The sequence below is a fragment of the Cryptomeria japonica genome, chromosome 3, assembly GCF_030272615.1.
Source record: "Cryptomeria japonica chromosome 3, Sugi_1.0, whole genome shotgun sequence".
Lineage (NCBI taxonomy): Eukaryota > Viridiplantae > Streptophyta > Pinopsida > Cupressales > Cupressaceae > Cryptomeria > Cryptomeria japonica.
Window position 1 is genome coordinate 700922023 of NC_081407.1, and position 26145 is coordinate 700948167.

General features: G+C 36.0%; 1 protein-coding gene across 2 annotated transcripts in view; it reads right to left on the reverse strand.

Moving 5' to 3' along the window:
- Positions 1 to 26145, reverse strand: part of LOC131066993 (integrin-linked protein kinase 1) — a 61226-nt gene that overhangs the window by 13901 nt on the left and 21180 nt on the right. For both annotated transcript variants that reach the window (XM_059218535.1, XM_059218536.1), the window contains exons 7-10: positions 18920 to 18982; positions 18617 to 18738; positions 13310 to 13395; positions 2041 to 2165 (exon numbers count right to left, since the gene is read on the reverse strand). In XM_059218535.1, the coding sequence (XP_059074518.1) occupies positions 2041 to 2165; positions 13310 to 13395; positions 18617 to 18738; positions 18920 to 18982 (396 nt within the window). The remainder of the gene's footprint in view (positions 1 to 2040; positions 2166 to 13309; positions 13396 to 18616; positions 18739 to 18919; positions 18983 to 26145) is intronic.

Genomic DNA, 26145 nt, shown 5'->3' on the forward strand with positions numbered 1-26145 from the left:
AATATACAATATTGATGTTCTCCAGTCATATTGTCTTCCCTTTAACCGTTACCTTTGTTTCTCTTTGGGTATTGTTTAAAGCAGAGATCGGAAAATCGCCCAAGACTCGCCGAACTCGGTGAGTCCGAGTACGATTTATGCCCCTCCCGAGTCTAGCGAGCTTGGACTCAGACTAGTCCGAGTCCAGGGGGAGAACTCGCCAGACTTGCCGAGTTGGCGAGTTTGGCCTAAAATCGCCAAACTCGGGGAGTCCAATGCTTGAAACTCGACCGTCGGCGGGGTTAAATAAAATGACAAAAAAAAACATTTAAAAAAAAAATTTAAATGAATGATCTCGTCTTTGTTCACTACAACCTCCACCTGAGAATGAGAAAAATTAGGGTTACAACATGTCATCCAATAGAAAAATAACACTTGACGCCTTTATTAAATAATAAAAGTCTTTTTGGCCTCAAAGTGCTGCCCCTTGACCCCACCTTTGGGGCACTGCCCCCAAACCCCTATCAAAAAACATGGGGGGAAACTACGTCGATAGAAGTAGGGAAAATTTAACCTCCGAGTCTGACACTGATTGGATCGACCAAGTAGATATAGAGGCTGAGACTGTAGCCATGGCAGAGGAGGAGCGGAGAGAATGAGCAGAGACGGGAGATTCAGAGGCAGATAGTGACACAGATGTTACTAATGTTGGTGAGCATGGCATGGTGTCACGGGGAGCAGCTATGGTTGTCGAATCATCCAGGACCTACATAAGACGCCTTCACAGGGGGTCGAGGCCGAGGCCGGAGGGTGCAGGCTCCTCTGAGCCATAGGCTTGTAGTTGTATTTACCTTTGGTATTTGTATGTAACATTTGATGATGATCATATGATGATATGGACTTTTTATTCCATGAGTTTTGTAATATCGTATACATTTGACAATATTTATATATCTATGTTTGTTATTTCCTTCAGCTACAATTTGTGTTTAAGCTTATGTGATTGATGTATACTTGTGTATTGAATCAAATGAGCCGAGTTTGATGATGTTATTGTGTCTTTAAGGTGTGTTCAATAAAGGGTGCATGAAACAAGTTTTAAATCTTTAAAAATCTCTAAATTTCTTGAGTTTTTCACTTTCCCAAGTCCAGCTGAGTCTGACTCCGAGTCCCGAGTCCGAGTCCGGGTCAGCCTTGCTGAGTCTGAGCCGAGTCTGAGTCTCGTTTCTATGGTTTAAAGTGTCTTCTGAAACTATGCCGAATACTTTCTCTTTATACAAAAACAATTAAGAGTCTAGGGTAAATTACTATGATGTATTTCAGATCTTTTCCTTGTCACACGAAGTATCTATGTAATATCTTCATGCCTAGCAATGTAGGCATCATTTTCCATTACACAATTTGATCTTTTAAGTAATGAACTAAGTGAGAACTGAATGTCGCAATGTAGGCATCATTTTCCATTACATGTTTATTTACAATAAAAAAATTGCCTCGTCATTGTTATCATATGAATATATGAAATTTACCCATATTTTTTAAATTGTCCCTAAATTTTATATTGCCATCCCCAAAAACGGCCTCAAAAAGATCCATCCCCAAAATGCATCCCCATGCCCCCCTATCCTGAAAACTTAGTAAAATAGCTGGTTTTAGATATGGTGCTGGCACCCCTTTAATAGAACCCTGGATTTTCTGTCTTAAAAAACTGAACTACAGTCAACTTAAAAATTTGCAATTGCAATACTATTTATACTTCCTTGTGGTTTTATTATAATTAACCTGGTACAACTTATAATTTGATGAACACAATCCATGCATCTACAATTTATTTTTTATGATCACACAACTTGCCAATCTTTTTATTTATTTCAAAAATTAATATTTTTGAACCAAGAAACAGAAAATGACTTGATTTCATTTTGGAATAACCTCTTCATTTGTTATCAACAACTCAATATACTAAGAGACATCTTTTCACAATCCACGTTCTTTCAGCATGTCAGCAATGTAAAATCAATACCAAAATACTTCTAACCATATTAATTTGAAATATCTTACTCTTTCAAGTCTTTGGGATAGTGTCTTGGAGAAGCTTTGAACTCAGGCCTCCTATCCTCATAAGCATAGGCTTTTGCAGCTTCCATATGAGTCAATGATGCAAGCGGTTGATTTCCTTCTATCATCTGAAAAGCACAAGAGTAATATTAACACCGTACTACAAAAAACAGTACAAAAATCACTCAAATCAAAGAATATTATGTATCAACTTACCAAATAACCTTTTGAATCATGTGCATATCAAAGAGAGTTATAGTTGTCTTTTAAAATTTGATATAAGTGGGAAGGGAAATAATATGATCAAAAATTGCATAAGATAGGAGGTTATCCAGATCTACTATTATGCACCATTAAAATTAATGAAGCTCAATATCCATCCAACCAACTCTCATTAGTGAGCATGCACCTAAAGAAAATTTCTCTGTAATCACTACACATTAAAAAGTTTTCCATGTGAGAGGAAAGATAAAATATTTTCTCTGTTTGTAACTTCTATGGAGCGTTTTTTTGGCTCGCTCTTGATATTGTCTCTACTTTTATTTCTGAGTCCATTTGGCCTATTCTAGTCACCTGTGGCCATTGATGACAGTTCTCTCTTTCTTTTTTCTATACTTGCTTTCACACTGAAAAGCCTCCACACAAAAAAGAAAAACAAGTTATAAAGATAATAATGCAAATATAAACTTCTAGCATTGAAATCAAGTACGAGTACAGATATGTCAGTACAGTACAGAAAAATGGGCTGCATACATTCTGGGTATGTCCATACAAAAAAATATAAAAATCAGAAATATATACCCTTTTGCAGCCTACAAACAGGAACTAACTCAGAATACCACACATCGTGTATATGTTAAACAAAACTACCAGAAATTTACAAATTTTGAAATACAAATATACTAAATTGATATCTATTTATCAATTTATCAAACTTGAAAATAAAAATTAAACAACATGTTCCAGAATCCAAACAAATGCAAAGGTTTATAGAACAAAGTAGTAGAATTCAGCTTAGTATATGTTAAACAGAACTACCAGAAATTTACAAATTTGAAATACAATATACTAAATCAATATCTATCTATCAATTTATCAAACTTGAAAATAAACATTAAACAACATGTTCCAGAATCCAAACAAATGCAAGGGTTTATAGAACAATGTAGGAGAATTCAGCTGAATATTTGAGCTTGACAAAGAATTTAAGGAGCAATTTTTGTACTTAAACTTGAGCATAATTAATATTTAAGTAGACAAGCAATTGCTGCTACCAAGTTAGTTTTTTCCTCTAGGGGCTTTCTAGGATAAGATCTCTGAGTTTCATGCTGAATCCTTTCCATTTCCAGCATTGTTTTAATTCATGTTTTAGTAAATTCTACATAGAATTTTGTGAATTTAAGAATCATTTTGATGGCAGAACAGAAAGTTCATTTGGCTTGTAGGGAAAATTTTCATAACACATATGAAGTTCATGTGTGTAGCCAATTATTCAGATTTTTCTACCAAAGTGTTGCAGGTTGTTGATTGCAAAGGGTCAGCCATGACAAAATCTCAAAAGAAGCTTGACACCGTCCAAGAAAGCATGGAGCTAGTATTCAGAGGGAACAAAGCTCTTTGGGAGGAAATGCAACATTGAAGGAAAGAATTGAGAGTTGCAAGAAGAGAAGGACCAATCTGAATTTCTAATTGGAATCATTGAGCAATTGCAACAAGAAGTGATAGCGAATAATAAATTGTTATGAAACCCCAAGAAGAGAAAGAGGAGCCTACAAAGAAGAATGGACCATCCCCTACTCAAGAAGAACAAACGAATGAGATATGCAAGAAAAGCACCAATCGTCATGTCTTTTATGTAGAGCAAGCAAGGAGTACTCTGCAATCACCACAGATGAGTATACTTAGCAAATCAGCTTGAAAAACAAGGAAGTACAAGGAAGAGAACAATGAATGAGATAATGATTAAATTTCAGTCCCCACATTTATTGCAAATTGTTAGAAAATTTTCAGATCCACTTGTTACATGAAGCAAGGATAGGAATGATAGCTTGTTGCATGAGGGAGTATATCTTGTAGGTACAAAAATGAAATGGGGCAACATGGACAGCTTGTAGGAAAAATTCTTCAAAATTGTAGACGTGTGTGTTTGGAAAAAAATTGATGCAAAAGTATAGTTTCATGTCACTTGTTTGGGCAACAGCAAGTATGGGCAAAGCATATGCCAAAATGGGAATTTGAAACATGGACAGTACTATAGTAAAGTTTATTTGGGTATTCCAGGTATGTATTTTTCCTTTCATTGAGCATTGGTAACACTGTGACAGGTTTTAGGGTGTTGTACGCATTTTTTCATTCCATGGCAATGTAAACATTCTAGCATGTTGCAAGTCTCACTCGTTTGATATGGCAAGAAGAGGAAAATATTTCTACTTATATGGTCCAGTAAGCAAGAGACTTTGATGAGCATAAGATCAGCCTAGAGTATAATAGTGATGTTTTTAATTTTTGTATTATGCACAAACTCTTATCACAACTGAAGAATATGCATAGTTGTAGGAAGAGGTCTCTTTTTCAAATCCACTCCTAACATTGTAAAAATGTATGGCCTTCACTGTATGGACCACTTTGTGATAGCTTTCATAGCATTGTAAAATAGCCTCCAAATACAAAGAAGATCATTCATGGCAACAACGGTATGTTGTAGCATGGCACTCATAGTAGCATGTCTTGAGCATCACAAGAAGTTGGAGCCAGTGAAGTTTCAGTGCAATGAAAGTTGTCAAAGCAATGACACACAAAGTTTGGACACATAACTTTTAGTAATGAAGGGAGAAGTTACTCTAATATCCAAAAATATTTTTTTGTGGGACCAAAAGCTCTCTAAGGAGGGAGGTGTGCTTTATTAGGATCCAAGGAGGGATGGAGCATCCCACTTGTATTTCCATTCCCCACAAAGTGATGGAACACCCCACATTGTATTTTTTTGAAAAGAAAATAAAATGATCCTCACAGGACTACTGATATTCCCATACACGAATCATCTTGACTACACAACTCTTCATGCCCCACCAATGACCTTTCATGTTCTCTCCCATGACTTTTCAGTTCCTTCATGAATCCCCACGTCCCCTACATTCCTCAAGGCAAGAAAACTTATTTAAAGACAGGTAGAGGACAAATTTGAGTATGAAGGCACTCCATTGTGAATGTATCATTTAGGGAGGCAACTGGTGGCTTGAGTCATTGTTCAAAGTAAGAGAATTCAGCTGACACATTTACTCCTATTATGAATTGTCATTTGCACAAACAAGTAGAAGGATCATGGCAGAGTCCTTTTCTACATCTCTACCTTGGGAAATGTGACAGGAACTTGGAGAGTCCAATCTCATCAACTGATATAACATTATGCAAGTTTTCCAAAGCATGCACAAAACAGTTTAAGAAGGGGAAACTCAATTAAAAAAATGGATGTAATTATGATGTCATAAATGAATTTCCCCATGTACTCTCAAAAAAAATCCATTTTCTATGTTTTGACTCAAATGTCCTTCACTGCCTTGAAGATGTAATTGATGTATTTGTTGTTAGGTGAAGGTCTAGTCTATGCCATCATCAACTGTCATCCATTGTAGCCTATACAAATTATCATTCAGCACTCTACAGAGAATTCCATAATGATGAACAATGGACAAAAAAATATTATTTGCAACTGCATCCTAGTTGCCTCTCAACTGTAGCATTCATTACAGTCCACCACATTTCTTCTCATTCATTTTACATTGGATTAGAATCATAGTATTTATTGTGATAGTGATACTTTGTACAGTACCTAATACAGAAAAAATCACCTAAAATGTCGCCATGTCCCTTTCTCAAGCATAAATAATTCTAGAAGACCCTTAACCTATTTAATTTCCTATAAGCTAATTGGGATGTGTTGTGACCTTTTCACACATCACCCCATTGCAAATGGGGACCCTCCCTTTTTCCTGCTTTCTAAGGTTTTTGTTAGTCCCTTGTGACCTTTCGCATCAAGTTTGTCATTTTTGAACGCCCTGAGTTTTGAACATTATGGGTCAGTGTGTGCAAGCCATGGTTAGAACAGAGTCTAGACATTGTCAGTGTGTCTAAAAAGCCCAAAGGACGAAGATCGCAATTGATTTGAGCCAATTTGGACAACTTTTTTTTTAGAAAGTTTTTTTTTTGCTTTTTCCTATTTTTCAGGAAGTTTTGTTTTTGGCATTTTGAACACAATCCACGAAATGGCTATTTTTAAAAAGTTTTTTCTATTTTTTAGGGAACCTTGCTTTTTCTATTTTTAGAAAGTGGATCTAGGGTTTGCACTATTCACACTGAGATGCACTGAAGTGATCGAAAAATTCCTCCTAAAATCCAAGTTTTGACCCAAAAAGCTAATCTCCTAAATTTTAGGGATCCTGAGGAATTCAGTGAATGATTGAAGCACATTTTTCAAATTTCAAAGCGATCCGGTAAAAATTGCACAAGTTATGGAGATTTCAAGTTTTGATCATGTGGTTCCTAAATTTCATAAAGTTCGGCCTCCTTGATTCCTGACAATGATGAAGTCCGCCCTTGGTTAAGGTTGTGGTTCCTGAGATCCACCAAGTCTGCCTTGGAAAAAGTGAGGTGGGTCATCAACTTGAAGAAGTCCACCCTACCATGAAGTTGAAGGTGCAAGCAAATGTTGAAGTTCGCCCTAAGTAAAGAGCATCAAACTTGATAAAGTCCGCCTTAGATAAGAGGCTAGGTACCATGGAAGTAAGCAAGTCCGCCCTCCAAAGGGTCATACATCAGGCCAAGTCCGCCCTATAGACGATGGGGAAAGAGCATAAGTTTAGCCAAGCCCACCTTAAGGCATATCATTTGGTGCATGAAATTAACAAAGTCCACCCTTGGAGAATGTGGTGTGAATGGAAGAGATGAAATCTGACCCATGGACATAAGGAATGGTGCACAAGTTTGATAAACTCCGCCCTCTTTGGTGCATAAAACCAATTAAGTCCGCCCTCATTGATCACAAGTTGAGCAAAGTCTGCCCTTGGTCAAGGTTGTGGTCTCTGAAGTCTAGCAAAGTCCGCCCTAGGAAGGAGAATCAAAACAAATAAGTCCGCCCTCATGAGATAATTGCTAAATTTGAAAACAAAGGAATATTCCAAGATGAGGTCAGCGAGATTTGAAGAAGAAGTTCGAACTAAGACCAAAATAGAAAGTTTGTTTTTGGATTTGAAGATTTGAAGATCCAATTCGAATTATGGACTGAAAATGAATTTAGAAACTTGCATTCGAAAGACAAGATGAAGTTCGAACTTGCTTAAGAGATGACAAGTCAACTGAAACCAAATTAGAAACATTCTTTGCAGATTCGAAGGACTGAGGATGAAATAGAACCAAATTTTGGAAGATTTACTGAGTTTCTAAATGAAGAATTCAAACTCCAATACAAATGCCTTCCATTCTTTCATTTCCTCATATGAAGTTCGAACTTTCAAGAGCAAGTTCAGAGAGTTTTTGAGAGAAGTTTTCTGCAGGTGAAGGACATTTTTGTGAGAATTTTTAATAGTTTTTGCAGGTTGGAAGTGATTTCAATTAAGATTTCAAGTATAAGTCTGAGATTTTCAACCATTTTTCACAAGTTTGCACACAGATTTTGGAGGGACCTTGACTGTTTGGAAGACAAATTCATTAATTTTCTGATTAACATCTGATTTTTCATCCTCCAAGCAGCTTTTTTCCTCATTCTTCTTCTTTCTTCGAAAGTGAAGATTAGTTTTGAAGGCAGGGTTTTTCATCCTCCAAGCAGCTTCTTTTCTCATTCTTCTTCTTTCTTCGAAGGTGAAGATTAGTTTTGAAGGCAAGGTATTGGGTTTTGAACCCAAGTTTTTCTTCAAAGTTTAAAGAGAGAATAAATTTAGCAGATTTCCCTTTCTTTCTCATTTTCTGCCTTTAAACAAGTTAGAATAAATTTCAAGGAGTTTGAATGAACTTAAATTTTTCCAAATTCTCATTTTGAAGTTAAAATCAGACTATAAACTCCTTGAGTTTGATGATTTTCAAGGGATTTTCTTAAGATTTTCAGAACATCAAAGTATTTGAAAATCCAATTTTCAAGGCTAAGTGTTGAGAAGAGAGTAAACTATAAATTACTTAGCCTCCAAACTCTGAAATTGCACCTAAAATGCAGATTATAACTTAAGTTTATTTGTTTCTTGTGCAAATTTGGATGACCTTCGACGCGGGGACATCACACAAAATGAAGTTTCTAGTAGACAAAGATTCCCCTCCGGAATCGAAGATGAATTCTAAATGGAAGCAAGTTGGTGACACAAACTTGGGTCACATCAACCTCCAGGAATTTAAGAGGAGAATGTATGGCACAGGCGCTCAACTACCTACCGCAATCGCGCGAAGGATGATGAACAATGGGATCGTACAAGCTGCTGGTTTCCTTCCAACGATGCAGTTTACTGAGTTAGTAGCAAAATGCTCCAAACATTACAACCCAGCAAGTAGAGAAATAGTAGCTCCTAACGGTAGAATCCTGGCGAACATCGGAGAAGTGGCAATCAGAGAGGCATTCCATATCCCTGAGTACCACAAAACTGTTTACATAACCAGGGATGAAGTGACACAATTGTACAACGATCACATACAGGAATATGAAGATAACATCAACCATCAATGGTTGGAAAAGCCAAGGAAAGGAAGTTCTAAAATACCCAAACTCCTTGTACAAGCATACTTCAAGGAAGATTATGGAGCTCATTGTCCTATTGAACAGGGTTATGGGAAGCCAGCTGGGTGCTCCTTTTGAACCATGGATGTACTACTTTATCCATGAGGTCACCGCTAGAGTGAAGATGATTAATTGGGCAAGGATCATTAGTGATAACCTTGATGATCAATTGAGAAATTTGGAAAAGAATAGGACTTTCTACATGAGTTCCTACTTGTTCTATTCTTTGGCTAGAACATATAGGTACATAGGTCTTGTATGTAGAGGTGATGTCGGGAACAAGGAGAACCAGTTTCTTGTTTATGACTCACCAGGTCTTATATCACCAAAACCCTTCAGGGAGGTATCCATCAGCGACTCTCTCAAGAGTCGATGGACTTCATTAGTAGATTTAGATATTTGTTTATCCAGTACCCCAAGTTCACTTATCTAAGGATTCAGGGATTCTCAGGTCAGCCATACAAATTGCCTATGTTTCCCACAAACAGGATGGTACTAGTCGAGGTAGTACGGCAGCTAGAAAATTTTACGAGTGTCAAGAGGAAGAAGCAGAAGACAGGAGCGTCTTCGCTTACTATTGGGAATGGGTTAGAAACATGTCCATCCCAAGCTGCTGCATTTGCTGATAAGGAGATCCAGTGGTACCCATTTTCCAATACCAAGCAAGGAGTCATTTTGACCCTTTTCATAAAATGGGGAAAGTAAATGAAGTTAAATTCAAGCATAGGCCAAACTTAGAAGATTATTGGGCCAACGTTGTTGACAGCTTCGACATAAGGAGGTTGTGGTCTAGAATTCCACTAAATTTAATCAGAGTCTGAAGTATTCCGGGTAGCGGACCAGCTTGAGGAGGACAGTGAGTATGAGCAACCGCACTATGTCGTCTTGAAAAACAAGCCCCTTGCCCCTATTGATTGCCAGATGTTGAGAGGTCTAACCTTGGAGATCTTATGAGGCCAGTAATTGAATATTCCAAATGGTGGGCAGCTCAAAAGACAAAGGAACTTAAGGTGAAGAATGTTACTTTCACATATGTTCTTATGGGGATAGATGAATCTATGTCTTTGAATCATGGTGTAACGTCCAGTGGCCACAGGAACCTCAAAAGTGTGGGATCGAGGAAGCTCGCTGCAAATTCATTGAGGGCAAAAGGAGAGAAGGTCGCAGGAGAGGTAGATGTAGGCAGACCACAGTAGTCAAGAGAAGGTCACTCGACCATAAGTGCTTCCTCTACCATGCGACTGAGAGTGATAGTTGATGAGCAAAAGCAAGATATTGAGTTAGAAGAACAAGAAATGAGAGTTCCTTCTCCTGTCATTGGGGAGATCATGGAGGAACCAGTTCGGTTCCCATTTCAAGAACCAAGACAAGAACCCAAAGTGGCTGAGGTTATCAAAGTTGAGAACTTGGAGCAGCCAAGAGAATTCTTGGATGGCATAGTCACTGGACCGAAGGAGGTAGAAGATAGTTTTGATGAGAGTGGCATGGAGCAGTCAACCATTCCTGATTGGTTGAGAGAAAGAATGAAAGCCAAAGTTCCTCAAGAGGTGCACCATATAGATAATACAACTGAACTTTTGGCTGAGTTAGATAAATCCAACAAGATGAAGCCGCCCAAGCCAGCCAAGAGATTCTCCTTGATTCAGAGAAATAGTGCAGGATGTAGGACGATTCAGGTAGCAGTACCTAAGGCAGGGAAGACCCAAGATGACATCACTTCTAAGGATTATGTGATTACTATCGTGAACTTGGGTAAGCCTACTAAGGCCCAAGAGGTCTAGGATTTTGATGACTCTTGCAACACTCTCAAGGCAAGACTGAACAAGGAAAAGGAAAAAAGAAAGAAGGTTGAAGCTGAGAATGGGCAGTGGAAGAGATATGTTCAACATTTGACAAAACCCATTGATCGGGAGGAGGTACCTGTTGCTCCACCCCTACCTCTTCCAAAAAAATCATTAAAGGATTATGAGGACATGAAGATGACGTTTAGAGAAGCCAAAGGATGGACTTCTGATGCTTTAGAACGTGCTGACATACTCATCAAGAACCTGATATCAACACATGATTCCACCTCTTCCCTATTGAGTAGACTTCAAGACATAGCTGAAGCTTGGGAAGATATTGAGGATATTCCAAGTAGAATAATCTATATCTGAAAATAATCAGAGGACTTTCTCAACAGGATCTTATAGACAGAAAAGTCATCCAGCCCAATGACCTATATGATTTCAACACGGTACTTTGCTTTAATTACAAGGGTTGAATCTTTGAGAAAATCTAAGGTTAAGTGTTCAGAGATTGAAAAGACCATCAAAGATATTCAAGACAAGGTCTTCTTTGTAGCAACTGAGATATTGCAGCAAGATGAGGTGCGAGAAAAGCATCTGCATGCAGAGAATTTGAGGGCCAAAGTTCAAGGAAACTTCTTCAAAGTTTCAAGGCCAATTCTCAAGGAGGATCTCTCCAGAATTTCAAGCTTCATATGCATAGATGAAAATTTCTTGGCACAAGCAACTAACTGGGAAGACACTCTCGCCACCTGTACTGATGATGTGGACATAGTCGACTTCCAAATTAGCAACTTGCCAAGTGTCACCATAGAGGTGCGACTTCTTGTGTCCAGGTACATCTAATCTACAAAAAAGGAAACTGGACACTCACCTCAGTGAGAATAGCAGCTGCGCCACTTGTCTCCTTATTCATTTTAGCTATTAGAGTTTGGGGAAACCCTAATTAGGGTTTTGAACTTTTAATCTGAGCCCTTGATCATTGTTTGATCTTGGTCGTTCATAATTTTTGGACTCCTATATAAGGTTGCCTCCTCTCATTTGTAGAGTGTGAGGTTTTTTGAAATATTGTTGCATGAAGGTCATTTTTCAGATAATATATTACATGTGTGCTTTCTCGTAAGGCTTTGTAATCCCTATTGTTTGATTGATTAAGCAAGGTTTTCAATTTCTTCAACACATTAGTTAGAAATTATTTCACGTTGTTAGATGAATGAAAGATCTGATAAGTATTGGTTTATGGTGTATCTTTGCTCATACTTTTGGTGAATGGATGATTTTCATTCATTGTGCAAAGTTAGTCTGAGCTTTCCATTTTGTGTATGCTTAAACTTCCGATCATAAGCACATCCCTTGAAGATTGCATCCACTTTGTGTAGTTGTCTTAATTGAGGCGAATCAAAGTTTGGTTTCTTGAGTTCACCGAATCAATACCATCTCTGGAATTCATTGGATTAGAGTAGAATTCTCAACCCTTATCCCTTCGTCTTATTTTTGAAAGTCTTAAACCCCGAAATCCCAAAAAGAAAAAGAGAGCTTTAATTGACAAATTCATCTAAGTCCCAAAGTTGTTGACAATTCGTTCAAGCGTAAGTCCCCTTGTGTATTACCAGCAAATCACAATGCCCATTGAGCTTATCCACACATCAAGACCTGACTCGCCATATGAATCGCCATTTGATGTTTTCAAGAGAGGATCAATTATCTTTGGGTACTTTACTCTAATGTTTGGTAGATGATAAAACAGACACCAACAAGATGCTGCAAGGGAAATAATTAATTAACTTACAATGTATAGTAACATTTTATTTTAAAAGGACAACTTATGTTTAATTAATTATTCCATAAAGAGTATGTTGAATTAATTATTCCATAAAGGGTGGCTACTGTCATAAAGTAATTTCAAAAAAAGGAGATAAAAAGTAATATCAAATTAAAAGATTTTATAAATCACTTTTGGAGGGAAAAATGCATGTAAAAGGAGGGTTTGAGGAAAGAAATGGCATTCTATACATTTAATCAAAGCCTAGCTTACTGGAGAGATTGAACTTGGTTCATTCTTCAGCTGAAAGACAAAAAACCTTTTAGCAATCAGTTTTAGGGACGAAAAACCTTCTAGCTGATCGAGTGAATTCATCTAGGATTCACCATTGTGCTTCATTGATTGGACAGATTGAAAGACACTTTTTCAGTTCATGATTTTGGAGCAAAAATATTGAAGATTTTCAATTTTTTGAGGGCTGCTACAGTAACCCATAACACTGCTACAGACGTCTATTTCAGTTTATTGTGAAATTTCTGATTTTTGGAGGTGGAATATCATCATACTGGTTCGCTGCCTCAAATTCAGTATTATATCAGACTTAGAACAGCAGCCATTTTTCCTGCTATATTCCATCATTTTTACCATCGTAGCAAATAAGGGTTAGTATCTTGTTGCATAAACATTCCAGAAGTTAGAACAGCTAGATATATGTTTCTAATACGTTGTTACTGTATTTCATATGTTTTGGAAAAAAAATAATATTAGTTTCTTGCATTGTTATTCATTTGTCATTTCATCAAATGTTTGCAAAAATTCAAAAACAATTCTGGGGATATTCAACTGTACAATCTAAAATGTCAAAAATAGAACCAAAATGAAATGTAGTTTTGTAAAAATATGTATAAGTTTTATTCTCCTTAACTCTTTGCATTTCTTACAGCTGTCACGGGGGAGGAAATAGTATACCTCTTGCAAAATTAGAGCAAAAGAAAAGACATCCACTTTTGTGTCATATGCTTCTTCTCGAATAACCTCTGGTGCTGTATACCTCCCTGTTACACAAGAAGCCAACTGTCAAAGATTTGAATATGGTAGCAATATATAATTTTATCATTGGAAACATGTTTGAATTATGTCAGAATACTTTCAAATATTTATAAAAATGAGTAAGCATAGAACATAAGTAAGCAATTTATGTTTTATCACGTACTGTAGTGACTAGAACATGTATTTTATACACAACAGACAAAATAGATGCCAAGATCAAATCAACCACAACAGGCATAGGATAGGATCATTGACAGGATAATATTAAATATGTACACAATCAGCTATAACTCTCAAACAACAAATTACTGATTGTTTCTTCCAATAATTTGCCATCTCCCATATTCTCCAAAACTAATAGACCCAATCAATGCAAACGGACTTTGAAATGTGAACCTTCCCAAAACAGTAAAGTATAAATTTGAAAAAGCAAGCCACGATGTCATGCCATGAATTAGTTAGTTGTTTTTTTTCAAATTATTTGACATCTATCACATCCTCTTGAAACAATAGAAGAAACACAAACTTCTTTTTTGAGATTTGCCCCAAAAATATTGTAACGTGTATCATCCCAGGTTACCAAAAGCATGGATGAGAATGCAGGTGTGCTTCAGGTTGAAAGGACTGGACAATAATAGATATTTTCAAAAATAGCATAGAATATTATACAAAATACTTTTTATTACTATCAGAATTTTTTATCAAGTAATAGTGTTTTATGATGTGTCCCCCACCCACCTAAAAATGCCCAAATTTACAACTGAAAAACCAATAATAATTTTATCACTGAGAGTTCAAAGATTTACATCAACATAGAGGCTCTTTTGCATTAATCCAAGCATCCACAATGCAACCCTGACAATTCCTTATGATGTGTTGCGTGCTCTCCCTAGATAATTTGCAGATGTTCCATCAAAACTCGATTTAAACTGATCCTTGTCTGAGGGATGCCACATTAGCATCTTATCTATTCTGTGTCCATTGAGCTTCCATATACTGAAAATGAAACATTTTCTACCTGCATTTTTATTATTAATGTTGTTATTATTACTATTATTATCAAAAATTTAAAATAAGTTATATTAATAAAAATTTCAAGATTTCACAATGTGTATATTATTAGGTGTTTGCAATGCAGCAATACACTTAAAAAACATTAATAATATATTGCTATATGAACTGAAAATGTATATCAGTAGGTCACAATGTAGATTATTTATATAAAATTTAATATACATATAAAACATTTATTCAACTTTATAGTATAAACCATATTATGCTGTGTAATATATTATTATCAAAGATTTCATTAAGTTCATAGATTTTGAGGATATCAAGATGTTCCCCAAGACATCTGGAAATGTTTTGGTGCCTTTGCAAGGGATGTGGGTATATTAATAATAAATAACAGAATTTTTTTAGAGTAATTAATGAATTTATAATATAATTATCAATAACTATCATATATAACCATATAACTGAAAATAGTTAATATATCAGATTCTACTTCTAACTTCCAAAACTCATAATTTAACATAAATCAACAATTCAAAATACAAGTCCTCAAATTTGAAAATTGATACACAAACTTGAAAGTTGAAAGTTAAACTAGTAAATTGTAGTAACAAACATTGATAACATATATCATATGACCAATACAATCATAAAGCATACAAGATTATTCTAATCGAGATATCAAAATAGCAGTAAGTTCTACAGACTAGATCCTAAATAGCAAAAAAGCAAAAGAAAAAAGAAGGCAAATAGAATGCTGCTGTTGCAATACATTCTCCAACACCCTATCAGGTTCATTTGTGCCAAAACTCTTAATCTTCAACCACACTAACTGAATGGTGTTCTTGAAACTTCATGAACTCCACCTCAGCATACATCTTCTCTATGGCATCCACAAACCCTCAATTTACCTCATATATGGGAACCATTCTCCCGTGCCTATCAAACACCATTTTGGGTTCAATGCATCAGTGTCCATGTGCAACGGTGTTATAACATAAAATGTCATTCCACTTATCCTGAATGATGGATCCAATTCATCATGAAGTTGCGTTGTGATCTCCTTCTAAACAAACTTAGCCCATGCTCGCTCCAAAATTTTCTCATATGCCTCACATTGGAAAGACATTTAAGAAAACATCTTTTTGAAGTTCCCTTCTTAGAGGACCATATCAAAAGAGAGGGAAAGAAGCCCCTGAAGGCCCAGAATTTGGGACATAACAGGGAAGTAGGAGTTCCTTTAAGTCCTCAAGGCGGATTCCTTCCTCCCTCGTCCCCAAAAATAAATGAGTTCCCTAGGTTAGAGAACTAAACCCCAACTACCACGGTTATATATACATATATAGAGTGCAAATTTTCAAAAATAACATTGTTCTTTCCTTAACTATATAATACTGTTTCCTTAAAAGAAAAAATTGGGAATTACAGAAATATTCAATGATCCTCCAAATGCATATGAAATTTGGCAGCAATCACTTGGGTGCAAATCATATATTCAATGTTTCTATTAAAATTTCAAAATAGGAGTAGGAGTAGAACAAAATCTGAAAACAATTGAGCAATGAAGAAACAATTTCTGATCTTCCAAAAAACAGTATGGAATTTGGCAGCAATCACTTGGATGCAAACCAATTCTGCAATAATTGCAGTGCAGGAGCAGGAGGAGAAACAAATCCAGAAACCTAGTGTCATGCAGGTAAGAAAGAAATTCTCTTGACTGCTATTAATATTTTATATATTCATTTTAGCAAGCAAAACCATATGATCATAAGTTCACAATATATGCCACGTTCCATTAGGGCCAAAAGATTTATACATTATATATAAATTAACAAAATAATATACAGGTTTGTGCAAGAACTTATAATACCCAAATGTATATTTACGATGTCCTGAGCATATAATAGCATTGGTTCTAAGATCACAAAAGGCGTCTGCAAGAATTTTGTAAGATCCCTTACCCAATATCAACTATACTTCCTATTTCTTCTGTTCCAAAATTTGAATTTTTGGATTTAATATGGAGCTTGCATAAGTTTACTATCATCCATTGAATTACAGAAAGTAGGTAACATACTGATCATAATAACCACATTTATCATCGAATAAATCATTTAGAATTCAAACAACTTATTGAGTAATGAAGTAAATAATTTCTGAACTTTGTTGACAGCAGTAGTATGCCTTATTGGCGACCTTACTCAAGAGATACATACAATGCAGCACTCAGAAACAAATAACAGTTGCATGCAGCCAGCACATAAAGTATTCTAGATTGTATTACCCAGAAATGGATCTCTCCAACATACTATGCCAGAAAAATAGGAGTCTCATGGCCAGGTAAGGAGAAAGTGCAACACCATTATCCAGAAGTTCACGCCAATAGCAGGGATGTATCCACACCCAGCAAACAAGGTTCAAATATTAACATAACCCACGCAATCATGCTCAGAACTGAATATTCTTAAATCGACCCCTGTAGATTATCATGTGCACAAATCAAATTGACCCCTGTTCAGAACTGAATATTCATCAAATCGACCCCTGTAGATTATCATGTGGATACAGATATACTTCCAGATTTGTTTGAGAGAATATAATAGCAAATATCTTTATTATTGATATTTGTCTTCGAAAGAAGACTTTACAAATTTGCTCTATAGTGATTTACAAATTTGCTCTATAGTGATTGCTGACCTGCAATCACTCCACGGAGAAGGGTTGAGTTTTGTCCAAACCTTCAAGCTCCAAGGGTTTGCATCCTCCAAAACTTCACTCCTCCCAGGAAAGGAAATGAGTTACATATCAATTTCAATAACAATCTGAACATGTTCAATTCATCCATAAAACCCTTCCTTATAAAGAATCCCATCAGCCTTCTAAAAGATAGGCCTACATTTAATGCTTAAGGCTGAGATAAACATTATTAAATGAAGTGACGATTGAATATTATTTTATTGGATTTTATTATTTTTAACTAGATTAATTAATATTAAGTTATCCTTTTGAAATAATATTTATTTTTGAACTGCTTAATTAATTAGTTTAATTAATGTCACTTTATCAAAATTGGGGACATTACAGATTTATGTTGTATGCTTCAAGATGGCAAGACAAGAGAATGGACATAAACAAAAGCATTATAAAAAGCAAACAACTCCCAGCCAGCCCATAATACATTAGAAGACTTATTTCAGTAAGAAAATATGATTATTAAATACAAGCCGGGTTCTATTGTGTTTGAAACTATCTTGAAGCCATCAAAATTTGAAAAAATAAAGGTCACAATGTCAACCTGTTTAGATACCTCAGAGAAAATCCAAGTTTCATAAATGTTTTGTTTAGAAACCTTAAGGAAAATTCAAGTTCCATAGATAACTTTCCATGTATGGAAAACTAACTTCTTATTTATGGCAACCTATACTTATGTGCATCAGCATTGGTTTTCTCTATTTTCTTTATCCTTGACTTTAGTTCAACTGGTAATGAGGATAAACTAAATAGAATTAAGTTAGCATCCACAAAACTTCCATACTTTCTGATTCTTAAGTACATAATTTCAACATGAGAAGGAAGATGAGATTTATAAAGATGCCATTGATGCCAAACCAATCAGACAGCTGTATATTACAGATTTTGTCTTGACAATAACTTTTCTCTTGCTTTTTTTGACATGAATTTCCCCTTGTTTCTATTGATTGCCCAAGAAGATTGAACTTTAAACCCTAAATTTTGCAGTTAATACTAGAGAACTTTATTACAACAGAATCTAAACTGAAACAAGTACATATTTCTCTATTGATTTCCATTATTGTTCAGCTGATACAAATTTGCATTTCAAACTACTGAACCATAATTGAGACTTACTTTACTGGAATTTAGTGTCGTCATGAGAAACCTCCTAATTCTGAATTCATCACAGCTTTAACAACTTATGGTTTTCTGACAAGTATTAAAATTTATTCCAGTTGCCCTTAACAAAAATGAGACTAATTTTACCATATTAGTGACACTCCCATTGATTTAATCAGTACATCCTTACTTTAGTGGAGTCATTTTAAAAAGTCATCAGAAATTACTATAGAAACAACCATGCAGAGTACAGCATGCTATGAATTTCATAATACAATCTAATCTGTTTTTTTTAACTACAACATTCAAGAAATATCACAAATATGTATTGCACCCAGAGAATGGAATAACAAAACTTACAAGAAGTTCCACTCAATTTGAATGATCCATCTTCTTTGAGAGTTTTAGTTGACACTTTTAGCAGCTTGCTTATCCCAAAATCAGCAACTTTAAGATGTCCCGAATCATCCCGCAGTATATTTCTGGTAATTCACTGGCATCAAATCTGTAAGAAACTTTCCATGATGCTTTTTTGTCTAGAAAGATATAACTCCAAAACTGACCACTTAACCTATTTGCTGATGTAAATTCACGAAGGCAAAAATGCTTAGAATGTAACAGAGGTTAAAATTTTAACAAAATCAATTGAGAGTGATTACTTACGAGGGCTTAAGATCACGATGAATAATTGGTGCTGGCTTATTCTCATGTAAATAATTCATTCCCCTGAAAAACAGAAAATGGAAGTGAAAAAGCAAGGAATTAACCAAAACACTTCTGCTACTAAAAAATGAACTACAAATGTCAGAAAGGCAAGCAGATAGAATTCACACAAAAGAAAAGTTGTTCATTGGGCAATTTGGCTGCCAAATATGAAAGAGGAATAACTTCATTGGGAGCATAATTAACCCCTTCTGAAAAGCCAAGCTTTCAAAAGGGATGGAGTTGGGGCCAATGAAACTGCTGCTGCAAGAGTTTTTTTTTAACATTAAGGCAAAAATATTTATTGAGACTAAAAAAGGTTTTAGAGTAGGTCTACCAGTTTTAACAAGATTCATGGCACACCCATTCCAAAAAACCATGAAAATCCACATAAAATATAATAGACAATGAGCATAAAAGGAGGAACCCTCCAAACCCTACAGACAGTGCATAGGCATTTGTTCCCCTAAAGACTGTATAAACTCTGAGTACCAGACTAACAGATAATGCATGCCTTAATGTTTAATAAATAGGACCAGCAGGAAAACCATTTAAACCAAATTAAAATAGCAATGTTGACCATAAGGGAACAAAGACAACCACAACAATAACCCACATAACAACCAAATTCAAGAGTTCAAGGAAGCCTTATAATCAGCATTCACAAGACCGCCAAAGTCTTGCTCAAGTCCCAGGTAGAGCATTCCTGATTATCGCTAATTTCTACCTTGATGTTGTTCTTGTTAGACACTGATTTAGCCACAAAATCGGCAACCCAATTTCCCACTTAACAACTTTGAAACCACAAATGAGGATGTTAATGTCTCTCTTGCATTCATTCCACTGCCACTGCTGAAAATTGGAGAAATCCTTCCTTCTTAAGTCATCAATCAAGATTTTGGAGTCACATTCCAAAACAATATCAATAAAATGTCTTTGCCTGGCTTCTACCAAATCTTCGCGAATGGACATAGCTTCAGCAAAACTATTAGAACCAATACCAAGACTACCAACAAACCAGAAATTAATCCTGCCATTGTTATCCCAAGTCCAACAAACACCTCCCATGCTAGCATTTCTACAATTGTCTTTTGAAGCTCCGTCAACGTGAATTTTAACCAAGCCTTGAGAGGAATGGTCACATATAATTATTTGAAGTTGAAATTCCTAAGGATTATTATTGGCCGAGGAAATTGAGAGAGAATCCACATGGAGACCAATTCTCATAAGAACTCTAAATTCCCACTAAGAACTCACCTGATAATTAGAAATCCAAACTTGATAGGTTTCTTTCAAAGTAACCATTATTCTACCCTAAAACTAACTTATATGCATAGTAGAACCAGTAAAAGTCCTTTGATTTTGTTCCAACCAGTTATTCGAGCAGATCAGATCAATACCAACATCATGCAGCATATTAAGGGCTTTCAACTTCAAAGAGGGTCCGTATCTGATTCACAAAAATCCCTAATAGAAGCATACTTGTTCCGTGAAATTCCCCATCAAATCACACCTTAATCAGAGGAGGAAAGTGGCAAAGGGGCAGGCTCAAAGGAGATGCATCCATCCTCTTCATCTTGATGGAAAATAGAATGTCTTCAGACCAGCAACACCATGTTTGCAGAGATAGTTTTGATGAAAAACTGATCTAAAAGAAGCTTGCCTTCAACCAACATTTAGAATGATAGACCCTATTCCAAAGCTTAAAATCTGTAATTTCAAGCTTTCCTGCCAAAAGAGTTTTATAACCTATCTGAGCCAAGAAAATTCCAGATTATATCAATCCCCTGCCAGCCAGAATGCCAGTTCTAAAGAGACCTTCCAGGAGGCTAAAATATGAGCTCATTGGTCAATGAGATGGATAAATTGTTGACCTGGCTAGAGATCCTTAGGTTTCCATTTCCAAATGCTCACACCATCCTGCATGACATTATACTAAAAAATGGATACATAAATCCAACCAGCTTCAACACATTTATAATTGAACTCAAGTCTCCAGGAGATCGGGAAATTCTGCACACGGGACTAATTTGATCCCATGCATCTACACTGAAAAGAGTAAGTTCACCTTTTCCAAAAATCTAGAAGAGGCCAGCTTTTATCAGATCACTTCCCAGCTACAATAGACAAGAATTGATTTTGTAGTATTGATAAAAGAAACTACATAAGGGCACAATAAAACCTAGGATTCAAAAAAATTCACAAATAACACTATTGCATAGAGATGCATCCACCAAAAGCCTACATCCCTATCCCATATAGCACTCCTGAGATACGAAGTATGCAAGGGATGTCCCCAAGGAGATTTTCAAGGACATGTGATCTAGGGCCTAGGTGTTTGATCCTACTGGACAATTCTCTACATTGAAATCCGAACAAGTTATAGTGTATGCAAAAGCAATTAAATAGAACAGAACAATTCAAAGACAAAAATGATAAAGAATAAGAAGAGAATGTATTATTATGCTGCTATCTATTTTGTATATAGCATACACTTGAGAAAGGTATATAGTTGTTTATATTCTACCTAATGATTGTTTATGAATAATCTAAGTTGCGGGTACGGGTACGGGTACGGGGGTACGATATGCCGGTACATCAAATATTTTGGGGGGGGTTTGGGTACATTTGGGTACGTCCGTACAAAAAAATGTAAAAATCATAAATATATACATATATGCAGCCTAAAAAGTAGAAACAAAAATTAAATTTAGAATCCCAAATATCATCCATATGCTAAACAAAACTTGGAACTATCATATATGATACAAGTATAACAAATTTACTGGAAGTCTTATCTAATTTCCATTTGTCAAAATTTGAATCAGTTATGATCGATATATCGAATTCATTGTTCATTGGTTCAACAATAAAATAACACAATTAATAATCAGCATCATATGGGTCACTAGGAAGATCAAGATCAACATCATCATTGACATTAGATGATGTAGCTAGAGTAGTGGAGCCACATGCAGCCTCACTGCCACTTGCACTAGCAGCAAATTGGCTATTGGACTCCCCAGAAAGTAAAGATTGTGTGGCAGCTGAAAAATCCAAATCAGTTCGCTCTGGATCTACATCCCAAAACTTTGTGCTCCCATTTTTTTTATACTCTTTTTGTTTATGAGTAAGAAGGCACAAGTTTGAATGCACATAAACTAGCTCTTCCGCCTTACTTGCTGCCAATCGGTTGTGTTTCACTGAGTGTATAAAGGAGTATGTGCTCCAATTTCGCTCAGATGAAGAGGAACTAGCAACCTATTGAATAATTGACACAAAGTTAGAGGGTGACGATAGTAAAAAATCTAAATTTAGAGAGCAATAAAAATTAAGAAACTCACTTGCGATAAAAGTTTGATTGCAAGAGTTTGAAGGTTTGGTGATGTATGGCCATTAAGGTACCACCAAGCATGAGCATCCTTCTTATACTTGTCACGGAGAGCGGCAACACTTTGACCGTTGGAGGCTACAAAATCAGCAAACTCACTTGACATTAAATCCTCCATTTCAGAATCGGGGAAGAGTTTAGTAAGTGTTGTCCTACACCCTTCACTAACTTCTGAATCTCTATATGGTGGCACCCTTGATGGCTTAGCAAGCATTTCATCACTATAAAATTTGGGAGTCAATGCAAATGCAAGAAGATGTAGTGGGGTGGTCATTTTGTTCCACTGCTCAACACAAATAGATTGAACCTCTTTGAAGAAAGTTTCTTCGGGATCTTGCTCTTTTGCATTGATGATGACTTTCATTTCCTCAATCATCGAGTCAATGCCATCATATACCTCTCCCAAACATGGGTGATCCATGTCAGTATAGCAGATCATACTCATGATGGGCCCAATGAAACTCAAAAGATATTCCACTCGATCCCACCAAGTGTCATCTAGGATCATGTGTTTTACATTTGTTGCCCTTTCAGTATTGGATTGCCTCCATAGGGACCAACTTTGACTAATTACCATGCTAGCAAGTGGCACCCGCACCTTCACAAGTCGCCTCAAGGCGATTGTGTTGGATGCAAATCGAGTCTCGGCAACCTATTCAAAAAAATAAAAATAAAATTAGAATACAAAGAAGACATGATCAAATTTAAAAAATAAATTAAGGATTACTAAAGTGAAATGTAGATTTTAGAAATTGAAGTGTTTCAATTACCTTTAGCAACTCCAACTTTGAAAATGATCTGAAAATGGCCTGTGACATGCTATGGTTTGTGATGAACATTTGGATCTCTTCAGCCTCAGCATAAATTTGTTTGATCCAATTTATTTTCCTGCCCATCTTTTGTAGCATGAGGTTGAGAAAGTGGACAGCACAAGGTGTCCAATATATGTGTTCAAACCGTGTCTCAATCAACATACCTGCAGCTCTACAATTCTTTGCATTGTCTGTTATTACTTGGACAACATTTTGAGGTCCCACATCTTGAATGCATTGTATAAGTTTGTTAGCAATAAATTGTGCATCCTTCACCTGTCCCTCACAATCCACGGCTTTCAGAAACATTGCCCCTTTAGGACACACTGCAATTACATTAATTAATGGTTGATTTTTGGTATCCTTCCATCCATCAGAAATGAATCCATCAGAAATGATGGACACCCCTGTTTGTTTCCATGAATTTCTAATGGGAGCCAATGCATTTTCTAAGTTTTTTACCTCCTTTGCTAGTAAGGTGCTACGCACCCTCTCATAACCTGGCCCTGTGTACCCTTGTGGAGACTCATTTACCTTTCTCAACATATCCTGCCAATATGGTGATCGTACCACATTAAATGACAAACCATTTGCATATAGACATCTTCCAACGGATTGATCTGCAATCTCTCTAGCATCATTTTTAAATGCTCTCTCTAATGGTCCCCTGCTTCTCTTCACAATAACAGGTTCTTCTTCATCAGTTATGCCCAAGAATGGGTGGCTCTGTACCACGATATCAGGAAAATTACTCTGAGATGGAGAAGTAGGGGGCCTCTTTGATCTACTTCCTCTTCCTTTCAACAAAGGATGGTTTGAGGCATTACCAACTCTTGCATCTGCTTCCTCTTGCTCTCTAATAAATCCTGCTATTTGTTGAGGTGGCAACCCATTTCCATCCCTTCCTAGACATGGTTTGATTCCTTGTTGGGGAATGGCACAAAAATGGGCTTTGACACGACTGTAGGAGCTAGTTTTTTTCACACTACAAAAGTTGCATATCCAATTAAATGTTCCACCACCTTTTACTTGGTCTGTTATTTTGACATATTTCCATAAAGGTGAATTTGGGTCGGTTTTGAAAGTCCGTTGAGGAATTGAGCTAGCAGTCGTTGCCATTATGCTATCTACAACAAGTTAAACAATAATTATTAAAATTTAAATATTTAACAGTAAATTTAATTTTCTATAAATAATAAAATTATAAATGTTAAACATTTAAATTTAATTTAAAGTGAAAGTGAAATTATTAATAATTATGAAAGTAACCTATAACGATATTAATATATTTACAAACTTCTAAATTACACAATAATTAAAATATTCATATTTATAATTTAAAATAATAATATGATATTTAATTTTAATTTGTATTATTATTATTTTAAATTATAAATATGAATATTTTAATTATTTTCAATTTTGTAATTTAAAAATTTGTAAAAATAGTATTATCGTATACATGTTTACTTAAACATTATGAATAATTTCATTTTCCCATTAAATGGAATTTAAATATTTAACATTTATTATTTAATAATTTATATAAATTAAATTTTTTATCATTAATTAACAAATAAACTTAAACTATTAAAAATTAATAAACAAACTACTAAAAAATTAAAAATTAATAAACAAACTATAGATTCTTGATTTTAAAATAATAAACAAACTACTAAAAAATAATAAACAAACTATATATTCTAAAATTAATAAACAAACTATACAATTATTTTGAAAGAAATAAAAAAGTTAAAACCTTCATACCTGAGCCTGTCGTCGCCCTCGCGTTGCCTATCCGTGAGCCCTCACGCGAGCCATGAGTGTCGCCTGTCTACCGCGAGCCCTCACGCGAGCTTCTCTGCCGTGAGTCCTCACCCTGTGTGCCGTGAGCCGTCGCGAGCCCTCACTTTGCTTGTTTGTCGTGAGCCGAAGACCTGTGTCGTCGCCGAAGACAAACAAAAACCTATGTGCCGAAAACAAATCCGAATATGTTTTTGTTTGCTCGTGCCGTCGCGGAAGCGAAATAAAAAATATGTCTTCTTATTTTGTTTTAGGGTTTAAATGACCCATTTCCCTTCCGCAAAAGTCGACAAAAAACCTCTCAAAATTCGCGCTTGAAGCAGATTCGTCGAAAAAACGCGAGAAATACGCCACATCGACATTGGATTCGTCGGTATGCATGGGTAAAAACACGGATACGTTTCAGGATCAAAATGGAGGAACCCTGTTCGATTCCACAGGGATTCCACTTCGAATCCGAATCCAAGACGAATCGCATCCGGATTTGGGGGAAAACCCAGACGTACCAGTAACCTAGTGAATAATATTTAAACTATGTTACAACCTAGTTAATTTACAAAGAATCATGTTCTGGAGACCAAAACTTGTTGGGAAGTTGAACCTACTCCTTAAAAAGTAGAATGGTTTCCTTGATTAGTTTCTCATGTATGGCGGCTATGGGGTGTAACCAATTGCTGACATGTCCCTAATGACTTGTGTGTCATACATCTTGTAGGTTCCAACATGGTTGCCTCATTGATAGCTCTATCTGAAGAGTATAAAATCACATTTAAGATCATGTGATAAGCTTGACAATGAACTGGCTTTCTCCAGTAGGTGTGTTGGACCTTATTGAAACTATAGTAGGAACCACAAAAAATTTGGTTGAACTATGTGTTGTGCGTTGCACACACTCCCTGTCGCCGACAGGGTCCCCCTTCCTGTTTTTGAGCCTTTCATCCTCACCCTGTTGGGTTTCGCACAGAGTGTCTCGTGTCATTTCGAGCGAGTCTGCGACTGGTCCGTAAAGTGATGATGTCAAGGAAATGAGCCGATGAATCCATCAAGCTAGTATAGCCCTCGGGCACGAATGCCAAGAGTTTGTTCGAAATTTTGAAAATCGCCTTGGATAGGCGTAAGGTAATAGAAATTGGTGAGGCCTGCCAAGCAAGAGCAGTGCATCTAAAGGTCGCACAAGGACC